Source organism: Malaya genurostris, chromosome 2, assembly GCF_030247185.1.
Source record: "Malaya genurostris strain Urasoe2022 chromosome 2, Malgen_1.1, whole genome shotgun sequence".
Taxonomy (NCBI): Eukaryota; Metazoa; Arthropoda; class Insecta; order Diptera; family Culicidae; genus Malaya; species Malaya genurostris.
Genome location: NC_080571.1, coordinates 298,718,840 through 298,731,103, shown reverse-complemented (window position 1 = coordinate 298,731,103; position 12,264 = coordinate 298,718,840). Strand labels below are relative to the sequence as shown.

The 12,264-nt window shown below is 36.6% G+C and overlaps 1 protein-coding gene across 1 annotated transcript in view; it reads left to right on the top strand.

Moving 5' to 3' along the window:
- Positions 1–2,777: 2,777 nt before the first annotated feature.
- Positions 2,778–12,264, top strand: part of LOC131430742 (MOB kinase activator-like 2) — a 111,151-nt gene continuing 101,664 nt past the window's right edge. Inside the window, exon 1 of the mRNA XM_058595935.1 lies at positions 2,778–4,230. Within this exon, the coding sequence (XP_058451918.1) occupies positions 4,162–4,230 (69 nt within the window). The 5' untranslated portion in view covers positions 2,778–4,161. The remainder of the gene's footprint in view (positions 4,231–12,264) is intronic.

Here is a 12,264-nt window from a genome sequence, read left to right as displayed (position 1 = left end):
TTCGATGGTACACGGCCTGGCAGATCAACATTTTCAATCCTTCGGAGAGTTGGCAAAATTGATTGCTTCATGGATAGCGTCAAAAGAGGACTCCTTTTTTCGAGCCGGAATCCGAAAATTGCCGGAAAGATGGGAGAAAGTTGTCGCTAGCGACGGACAATACTTTGAATAATACATCTGTAAGCACTTTTTCGCAATAAAGCTTTTAATTTTGAAAAAACGGCGCAAGCATAGTTGTACACCTGATAAATCAAATGTAGTATGTAAATTTAGTAGTATTATGCGAAATAAATCTTCAAAGCTGTTGCCTAAACTATTTAAATTTGTAGTATTCTGATGAAACCCGCTGCAATATATAGGAGATAATGAATAAGATGAATTACCGTGTGATAAGTGTTCGAAACTTCAATTCTTTCGTCTATACGAAGCTCAAATTTTCGATTTTGGGAGTAGATATCAGAAACCGTGAAATTCAATTCACATTGATTTATCATATTACCGTTTATGAGAAAGGAACAGTTACACTACTAGGAGAATAGAAACAGGAATTTAGAGGATGGGTGTCTTTCTCGCAGACCGCCTGGGTTTAATTCCCAAGTCAGAAGATTTTTCTGACTCGAAGAGTCGATTGACATTAATATTGAAGCCTCTGTACTCGAATCAAAATAAAAAAAAATCCAATATTTCTTTATATTGTATAGTTGTTTCGTTAACCAATATTTTATTACTCCTTTCAAATACAAATGAAGCATTTGCAATTATGTTGGTTGCCGTTCATATATTTCATATATTTCTTGTACTGAAAAAAATTAAATGAAAGTTCAAGTAATTTTAGCAACATTTCCAATGTTTTTGAAAGCAGGATATTTTCAAGATTTAGGGTTATGTGTCCATTTGATAATCATTCAATAAAGTATTACTAATTTCTCGCAAATATTTTGCTGTGAGTAAGTACTATATGAAACAGATTAAGGAAAATAAAATCCTTTATTGTTCTTTTTAAACATGTTTCGAAAAGTCCGATTTGGGTCGAATATGAAACAGTTGTTCTATAATCCGAAGATAATTTTCATCCTAAAAAAATCTTTTTGATGCCTATTGTTCATCAGCAAGAATGTTTTGTAATTTAAAGAAAATATAGTAATCGCTTGGTGCCAATTCTGGACAATTTTGGACTATATCAAAATAACGAAGTTTCTGACTATGGAGTTATTATTATTGACGGAACAAAACAACTTTCAAGAACGGTAGAGGAAATATTCCTGCGAAAGCATAATTTTGGTGATACGGTTTCGATTCAATCTTTAGGATCCAGAATATAATGGACCAATATTTCTATGCAGAAACTAAACAAACCATTATACTGCCACATGCGGAGTGGAGAATTCCATCGAAATGGCAGTTCTCGCAGACTAATAATCCGAAATAAACTGCTCGTACTGTTAAAAATGGTTGGCGAATAAGAACGTTGATGTCGTGCAATGGCCGATGCTGTTTCCCGATCTTAATCTGATTGAAACCATTTGACAAATCAAGCCTGTAAAGTTCGTGAAACTTTCGAAATCTAAAAGCAAGGAGGACGTTTGAAGCTGATGATTTTGAAAGCCAACATCTGAACTAAATCCGAGGCAGAAGGCTTATTGTTTTGTCCAATATTGTATTTCCCTTTAAATTTATAGTATTAGAAAAATAATACTTTTTCCTTTAAATAAGAATGATTCATGTGGAAAGACGAAATCGCAGCAGTCAGGAGAACGCGGTGGTGAAAGAAGAGTTGTAAAGTTTTGTTACGGTAGTAGTTGTACTACACACTCCACGCAAACCATTCTATGATGTTTCTGTTGCTCCTGCTGTTCCGGCTGCTGTTGCTGCTGTTGTTGATGATGATGATAGTCTTGTAGACTACGACCGTCGTTGTTGACTTTCATTCAGGCTTCGCCGGGCACTATAGCAACCAACCACCCACCGCACCGCGTCATAAGCGTTCTATGACTATATAACAACTAGAGTGTCAGAGAGCGGCAGAACAAGAAGGCGTCGTCGTCGGGTTCGCTCTCGGTAGGTTCGAAAGCTTTTTGTTCCACCAGACGCGCACATCGCAAGAGAGGTGTGTTTTTATTATGCTTTACGATGTGCAAAATGACAACAAAGACGCTGAACGGTGCACGACCAGGAGACCTGATTTTTGTGTGATTGTATGTTCGGAACTATGGGAAACAGGCGCCGATGAACGAGCCGCAGAGGAGTTTTCTCACTGTTGACTGGGTTGTCTGTCGTGTGTTCGCCGTTTTTTTTCGACCGTCGTGTTTTCTAGAAAAGCACAGTAACGATGTTGAACATTTACATTAACAGCGTCAGTGTGGCCAGTGTAGCCCACTGGTATCCAACATAATATTGTACTAAGTAGATGTGTTTTATTTGTGACAGCCAAATTGTCAATAATTAAGCTTTCAACCTATACAAATTCGAAGACTTATAAGGGTTATGCTATTACAGTGCAATTGATTATAAAACTATGATAAGAACTGATTACTACATCACAACAAAAAAAAAATTACTTTGCTAAGCAATACATCCGAAGCAGACACTTATCAAATTTTCAGCCTCACATCTGATCACGTTCAGCTGAATGATGGAACATCACAATTCTAATCAGCCGGCAACCCGGCCAACATGGTTCTCATTCGCACTACGCGCCGCATGATACACAGCCTATATTTTTGTTTTAGTTTAATTTTAAACATCGCTCACCCACTGACAGCGCTGTCAGACTTGAATCGAATGTCGGAGAGTGAGGAGGTCGCGAACCGTGCTAGCATAACTCCGTGTGGTGCGTGTGTTTAGTACATGTTGTGCTGTGGGCTGTTGGCCTTCGTGGCTGTTGGCCCTTCGTGCGAAGATTCAGCAGAGCAGCAATCGCAAGTGCATACGAGATCTGCCTGCTCCCTGATCTTCTCCACCCCCTCATGAGCGGGTGAACATTGCGTGTTACAACGTGGCGTTGATGACTCTCTCATTCTGGCGAGAGTGAGTGCGGACTGACTCTCGTACAACGCTTCGCATCGAGTCAGAAACTAAAAAAGGGAGAGCCTGAAGAATTTACAAATGTGTGCTGGTAGTAGTGCTGGTTGCTTTAGCACTTTAATGATGTTATGCTGTTAATGTTGGAGGTATTTTGATGTGCTGTGACTGCTCACTGCTGATGGTTATTGCATACTGATGCTGCGTGCATCCCGAAAGCTGCCAAGGAATCAGTCGTCGGAGGAGTGTCGAGAGCTCTGTAGGAAAGGACCAGCGATAGCTGGAGTGGCATAAAAGTGTATGCACTTTTCGTTTTATCTCTTGTTGATTCTGTATTGTTATACTTTAAGCTAAACACAACTAAATATTTGATTTCTTGTGTTTTCGTTTCGATTGTCTTTTCGAGTTGAAGTGGATCCAGAGTCGTGTATGTTGTGTAAAGTTTTGGGTAAAAATTGAAAACTTGCATGTCTTGTTTTGACGGGAACCGCCATCGTGTGATAAAAATGAGAAAAAATATTTGTTGAACGGCAATTAGTTCGTTCACAGTTTCTCGAACTAGTTTCGATTACAGATAAAGTGCGGTGATGTATGTTGGACATTGTAACTTTCGAAGAAACGAATGCTGAAAAGTAATTTTGAAAGGTTGACCCAGCGCCAGTCAACCCGAGAAAAAGTGCATGAAATTGAAAAATCGATAAAATTTTATTGCACCTAAAACACACAGCATATACACAGCAATCAGTGTTCGTCTTTGTTGTTGTTTTTTAATATCTGCCCGTGGAATAACAAAACTGTCAAGAAGCAAACAAGGCACAGAAAATTGTATGGATCAGGTCGATAAGATACCGGTTTCGAATGATTTAGTTCACACTATCCCGTTCCGTGGTTTTCTTTACTGCATGAGTTAAGTCTTCGATTGTTTATTTTCGTTGTGGAAGTTCGCGTGTTGCCAGAGACAATAATGTTCATATTGTCTGTGTTTTCGCGATTGATGGCAAATAGATAGAGTAGGAAGTTAACATAGCAGCAAAATAAACGCTGTATCGGGTTAAGGCTGCAGCGAAAAAGAACATCCGCTAGAAGACATACCGAGTGCCGGCCAACAATATTAAACAAATAAGTTTAGAACAAGTAACTATGCTCAAGTATCTAACGCACAAACTTCGCACACAATCAATCAACGATGAGAACCCAGTCAATGAAAAGGTAAGTTCCGCGATTTCTAGTTCTGTCAAGTCAGTATAGGGGCGCCTGGTCTCGTCAGTCGTATCGATAAGCTTGCCTGGAAAAATCACAAATGTTGACGCCATTTTAATTCACCTCCTCTGTTCCGTCTGTCCGCTCTTGCTGAAAACTCGCACAAAATGCGCACACAGTCACATACCATTTACACACAGCACGGACGGTGCTCATAATCAAGCTGAAAACTCAAACTGCCTACAACTCGGTCGGACGATCAGCAGGAAAAAAAAAGTTCCAATTTTCCGACAGTATGCATGTGCTGACAGACTGTGCTTATGTTGGGGAACCTATTAGGCTACCAGTCAGAGCAAAACTGTCATTCTGGCGATGTGTATGTGTGTGTGTGTGAGTGGGGGGCAAATAACAAAGCACTCAAACATGAGCATATACTCGGAATCGTAGAAGCACTAATGAATGGCAAAATTTTGTCTACGGTGTCAAAATGAAGAGCGAGGAATCACTACATGGTAATTGATTGTGATTGGTGCTTGGTCGATGCGCCCGGTATCACGAATGTATATTCGTTGAATAAGTTTTGACGACAACACGTCTTGCTGTAGTATGGGCGCCGTTAATTCGTTTTACTTTAGGTGAGTGGGTAGAATTTAATCGGAAAGATTTGCTATTGCACACTTAAATTTTATTGCTGAATCTCGGCAAAAAAATGCCGAGATTTGCACAGTCAAGTGCTCGGTAATCGTCTCGGCAAAATGTATAATTACTGAGAATCTCGGCAATCCTAAATTTATCAACTGTCAATTATTGCCGAACTTGTCAGCAGAAATTTTACAAAAGCGATCAGGATTGAATCATGAATTGCCAAGTCATCAGTAACCGAACGTGAAATGGATTTTTCTTTATTATTGTATGTAAAATAAGTCACAAAAGCAAAGGTTGGAGAAAGATGGTGTTTTATTATGTTCATTTGAATCTAGCATACAAAAATAAAAACATCACGCTCAAAGTAATTTGTTTCTAGTACTCATCAACGCACCTACCTGGAAATAAGTAGATATTAATAACTATATTTGAGAAGCAGATAGTTTTCTTATTTCATTTATCTTGTCACGAGATATAAAAAAATCTGTTTTCCTTCTTCCAATGTTTTCCAGCTCCACGAGCAATGGCGATGTGGTGCTTTGCAAAATCGAAAAGAGACATTGGATGACAAGTGTCTCACCGAGTTTCCGTGAAAACTATCTCACTGTTCGAAATTTCTACAAACGGATTTGCTGGTTTCGGTATATTTGTTGTTTACTAACAAGTTCAGCATAATATTATGCCAAATTTCGGCAAAAGTACGCGCTATACTGAGATATCAGCATATTACTTTAACGAATTTCGGAAAACAGTATGTGGATTACTGAACAATCAGAAAAAGTCGTGTTGCCGATCTACTTCGTCATTTCAAAATGCCGAGCTCGAGAATTGGTTTTAAGTGTGTGTGTTAAACGTAAAAACATAATTATTGAGCCGTGGTTCGCAATATCTGCAGTAATTTATAGCATAATTCAAAGATGTATAAGTCGTTATCTTCGTTATGTATAGTAGTTATGAATCTTCGAAAACCTGTTTTAGTCCACCTAGTGGTGTAATGATGCCTTTCTCATATTATTTCCTAACATCATGAATATTACAGTGGAATTCGAAAAAACAACTGTTCATTGAATAGAAATAGGAAAGTTTGTTCGGACCTAATCTAACAAAATCTCAAAATCCTGTTTACCCTGTAGTTCCGGAACCGGAACTAGTATCCACAACAAATTTAGGAATTCCGTATGCCAACTTTTCTTTTTAAACTTATAAGTTTGTGAAAATCGATTTGACCATCTTGAAGAAAAGTGATTGAGATCTTTTTAGCAGTTTTTCATCACTATTTCCAATACTTCCCTATTTCTCTATTTCCAATACCGAATTCAGATTGGTTCATTTGCCAGCAACAAATATGACCTACAAGTTTGAACAGTTTTTAGACCTAGTTAAACATAGATTTACTACCTCATGCTCTTTTTCGATTAAACTAATTAAACGGATTCTAACAAACGAAGCGAACCTGCATAAGTCAAGCTGAACAGTATGAATCAGCGGCATAAAACATGTAGTAGGATTATTAATTTTTTTTTAAATAATTGTCATCACTACATCACCGGTACGGTATTACTGCACTACCGGATGTGAAAATTGCATGTACATCGCGAAGCTTGAAATTTCGATGTATGTTCAGTTTTTCAAATAAATTTTCTAAACATCCATACTTGTTTCGTTTTCTTCAAGGCGTGTACGATATAGAACAAAGCACGCATCGTTCCGGAACAGGAAAAGGGGGGGATCAGTAGTACCGAATTAGGTTCATATGCCTACAAACTAGCAAGTTTTGAAAGCTAGAAAAATTTATCAGACCGTTTTATAAGATTTGTACCTGTTGTTGACCAGCGTTTCAGAAAAGATACTCATGAAGAAGATAATTTTCCACGCTTTAGTTTTGAAACAGGAAGTTGTGTGTGAATAGAATGTTCTAGAAATTTTTAGGAAACTATAAGACCTTTCATTTTAATCTTAGTTTGTGATAATCCGAGCCGTTATCGAGAAAATTGATTGCACATTTTTTCTCTAATTTGCACATATTACCCTGTAACTACGGAACTGGGAGTCCGATTCAAAGGAAATTGAATAGCAGACTATGGGACCATTTGAATTTGAATTATTTGAATCTAAGTTTGTTAAAATCTTTTCATCCTAAGACCTAAGAGGGGGGACTAAGAGACCTTTCATTTGAATCTAAGTTTATAAAAATCTTTTCATCCCATTTTATGGAGCATCGGAATGAAATTCAATAGATGGCTATGGGACTAAGACACCTTTCATTAGAATCAAAGTTTGTGAAAATCGGTTCAGCCAAGGGGTTGAAAGTTCACAAAGCGGTTTAATATGTTCAACTCATTGAAATTTGTGTTGGTGCGCAATACAATTATTCCTGTTACTGCAAAATAAAGTTACGCGTCGCTTGGATAAATGAAATTGCTATTGTTAAATATCTAAAACATATTAGAGGTGTAATGATGCTTTTGTCAACATTAACTGGAAATCCAGAGCCGACATAATCTATGTGAGATTGTATGGCTTCCATCTAACGGATCTACTCTATCTAGTTGTTTGGCAAACAACGAACTAGAATAGGCTACTGATTCATTTGGAGAAAATTTATTTTTACACAATCACTTATACCGTTTTAGTTTATTGATCAGAGCAGTCCGAAAGCTGACCCGGAGTCGCCCAAACAACGTTTGATATGTTTGTTTTAGCAACCTGAGGTCGCTCTAGATCGGACTCCAATCGCGTAGTTTCGCTCTGAATATTTTCTCGGGTCGCACCACGCATCCAGCCGAGTTTGTTTTTTTTCATTTTTTTTTCATGAGTTGTTGTTTAGGGCGCGTACCACGTGTTCGTTTTACTCGGAGTGAAAGATTACGAGATGATCAGTCATTACAAATAACATTTACTAATTTGTCACCAAATCTTTTTCATCTTAAACAAGGTTAACTTTATCATAACACCGCTGTTAGATAAACACTTACTATCATAAATTTCTCAAATCGAATGAACACAATTTCACCAAACGCTTTAACCATCGATGTTGTTTTCATTGACATTTTGAAGCGACGCGAACAGATTTCAGCTAAAAAAGTTGTTGATTTTGCATTGCGATTATTGTTTTGCTTTCAACTGTCTCCGGCATTTGACAGCATTCAAAACAACATATTTTTCAACTACTTGAATATATGCAAATCAAAAACCATATTGGTTGAATCAAAAAGAAATTAGTTAAATCAACTATCGCAAAAATCAAAAACTGCGATATCGCAATTTTATGATCGAAGGGAAGCCAGTGATGAAAAAATGAGTTTTGTAGACCAGTAATTTACAAGACCTACGAATAAGAATAGCTTTGTTCCATTTTTGGCAATGAATGGTTTGCCGATGTCGATAGTTTTCAACACTCATAACACAATACCACAGTTGGATCCGGAGAAAAATCAAGAGACCGGTAACTAATACTATATTCATACTAGTAGAATTCACTTTACAGTTTAAAAAGAATATTCTGTTTTTGATATCATCACGTAATTGTATATTACATTTCATATAAATGTACATGTGTAGAATCATATTTTACTTGTTAATTCAAAGGAAAGCTGAGTTCTTTGAATTTCATATCTGAATACCTCAAAAAATGACTATTTCGAGGAAAACCTTCACCGTGAGTAAATCTAATAATTCTAATCATTATAATTATATTCCAGTGCAAGACTGTTTAAATTATGTCGTCAAGAATTTGAACCTTGTAAATTTATCTAAATTTGTTTGATTTATTTTTCGAATGTGATTATTAGGTGTATTAGTCAGAGAAAGATTTGTGAACCTCATTTCAAACTAGCAGTGATACAGTATCATACAAAGTATCATGCACGATGTTCAGCACAATTTATTCGAGTTGCTTTCTGGAATGATTTCATGAATGTGCAAGATTGGCATAGTTGGTAGAGCATCTCCTTGGCAAGAAAAATGTTGTGGGTTCGAATCTTCACTGTGGATAATATTTTTACCTAAATTATTATTTTTTACAGATTCTGCTCTGTTTCTCGATGGCAAAGACGGACGAAAGAGTTCGAAACAGCTTCAGGTTACAAACCCGAAACAGATCGAATCGAAAATAAAAATGTAAATGTCAGTATTATTTCAATTCGCAACGTGTCCAATTTTACGACCGAGAAAATTTATTCCCTCTCTATCGTCACTCTTTATTTATTATTTTTTTTTAATATGTTTGACGCGAATAAGTCAAGTTAATTTGGAAGTTGTACAACTTTACAATTCTAAAAGTGGAGAAATGAAAGCTTGCACGATTCACGCAGTCAGTCAACCAATGGGGATGATTATCGATATTCGGAAGTGTGATGAAATCATGTCATTTTGATTTACTTTATCCAGTTATGTGTCTATTATTACCCACTTATATTTTTCAGTGTAAATGTTTTTCAGATAACGAATTTCTTATAACTTCTTTTCAGGTAACAGTTTTGAAAAATCACCATTTCCCTGGTGACAGTGAATAGAAGAAAATGGATACAAAAATACGTTTGCTCTTTTTAAAATCGACCTTGAGTCGAATCGGTCTCTCCTTCCGTACAAAACAAATGGTTTGTCATACTTAAGATGTTTGCGAAGTTTCATTCAAACCCGTGCAAGCCGAACCTAATTTTACCATCCTTTTGCAAATGTCTGGAATTGTTGTTCACTAAAGAAACACGTTTTCTGATTACAACGGAGCATAATGTCTTTATCGAAGTCTCGGATAAGAGGAAGTGGCTTATTTTGTGGAATATTTTATTATCGCGCGTTTTTTCGACAACAGCCAATTCCGTACACTACAACTCGCTGAGAATAAATCAACACTAGTATAAATGGAAATATTGTATTAATCTTATGGTGTTACAAATAATACTCGAACCGCCATCGTACGTGTACGTTGACAGAAGGCTTATTGGTCGTCATCCGAAAAACGCGTTATATATCTGCTTTTCTATGGAAAATAAGGAACGAATTATGGCCATTCTGAATCAGACATGAAACCACTGTATGGGTATGATAGATAGTGCAATTAATCAGTGCACGGGCACACGACCGGCTAAACTGATAAAATGCTTGTGATGGAGCACGAGAGGTTACACGCGTTTTTGCAACTGAACTCTCTCTCTCTATCTCTCTTACTGACAGCATTTAATTTGACAGCATGCTGGCGTATTCGACGAGCGGGCTTGTAGTGGTTTCAGCTGGTTCACTTTGTATACGTTGGCATGAGATGAGTGTACGTTTTGGCTAACTTGTGAAGCTATCACTCAAATAGAACTTTCTCTCCATCGAAGAGCTGTGGATAACAACATAAAATGTACTATATTCGAACAAAGAAAAATTTTAGGTCTATTTCATATGACTGCCAGTGAAAGTAAAAGGATAATTTTTTGAACTTTTCAAACGTGATAAATTTAGGTTGACTACACGCATCCAGTTAATCATTGTTTAATAAAATTATAAATATGCTATGCAGACATTAATTCATTTTTTTCGCTTTGTTTGCGATATATCAGTGCATAGCAGTTCAAATTAAACCGCTACATAGTCATGCATACTGAAAATGTCAAACTATTTCGCGACGGTATCACTGATTTACGCATTAGTGACTTCCTACAATCTTTAACGCAAATTCATGGGCGAACGGCCGAGTTTGAAGGAAAAACAAGCTCTTTTCACTAGAAGCTGATGAAAGAGCTTACATCTCTGACAATATTGTAGAAAATGAAATTTTCAGTAACTTTAAAATATCATATTTTAATAAATTACGATAAATTGTTTATAGCTGCCCAAATACATTTTCAGCATATTCTAATAGTGGAAAAGCTGATCGCTGTTCAAGAAGGAAAAAGTTTTAATGTTTGGAAGCTAAATAACTGAATCGACCTAGTGACGTGATAAGGCTTTTCTCTTATGATTTTACTTGTCTCATTACAACATTGTTTTCGTAGAGCTAATTTTCGAAACATCTTCGAGTAGATTCAGTAATTTTCAGATTCCTTTATGACTTACGTCCCTGATTCGGTAGCATTTCCGGAACACTTTTACTTTTCATTTTTTCTTTTGATGCAATTTGTTGAATTATGATTATGACATGATTAATATAGCAGTTGCCCTACATGCGTTTTGTGGAATAAGACCATTTCTCTGTTTCAGCAGGTTTCGACATTAATTGCATGGCTAGTGCAACAAAACCTATTAACACGAGGAATCCTTTTCAGTCAAGCCATCTGGCTTGTAAAACCAGTATACTATACGCTAAACGGTCAATTTAAAGTCACTCTTGCAGACAAACATAGATATTTAAGAAACCTCTGAAACTACATGGTTTAGGAACAACCCCAAAGCAGGCACGTACCTAGAGGGGAGCCCAAGGAGCCCTGACCCCTCCCGCAATTAGTTAATTTTATTAATTGTTCTTTCACATCTTATTCACTCATACATATTTCATACGTATATTTTTTTTATTAAAAAACAACATTTTTCTTCTCTCAAAAAATATTTCCATGGGAGACAAAACAACCAGAAAACATAGAAAATGCTTCTTCAGGGTGGACGCGAGTGCATTTCCTAACTGTTCATGAAATCTGGATCCATTATTATACGCCCGATCACCCGATAATGAACTGAAATTGTTACGAGTGCTCTGAAGTGTCCTGGGAAGACTCCCTGGGTCGAAAATGTCATGTTGCCTGTTTTCTTGCATGGTTATGGTATACTTTTGGTAGACTAGCCTAGGAAGGTATAGTGGAAGTAAATTTGTTGAGTAAATATCTATTAAAAATTTGCAAACTAGATGGGTTTACTGAATAGTTTCAAAGTAATTTATTCTATTCCAATTGATGGTTTTAACACTCATCTCTATGGTATTCCAAAACGAGAAGTCGAATATGGACAAAATTTAATTTTATCTCATACCCTTTAATACTAAGAGATTTTCGCTTCAACCCCTCACAGTACCATCCACTTTGTGCAACCATATATCAGGAACAAATTGATAACTTTACATAAAATTTACACTGTATTAATTTTTAATAAAAGAATAATAAAAACTTAGAACTCGAATATTAGACAACCCATGTCTGATGCCAGGGACGGCAAGTTCGATGAAATATTGGGGGGGGCACAAAAAATTATTAGAGCAAATAAAAATCAACCAAGTAAAAATCACAAACATTTTCCTTACTATTCCAGTAATAACCAATATTCGAAAGTGGTACAGTATAGCACATTTCACATTATAGTAAATTCGTTTACAATTTTTAGTAACTTAGTTAGGAAGGCTTCAGGTGAATTACTTCTTTTGATCGTTGTAGCTCGAAAACTTGTACGACAATGGTGTCAGGTAATCAATCGTGCACTCTAGAG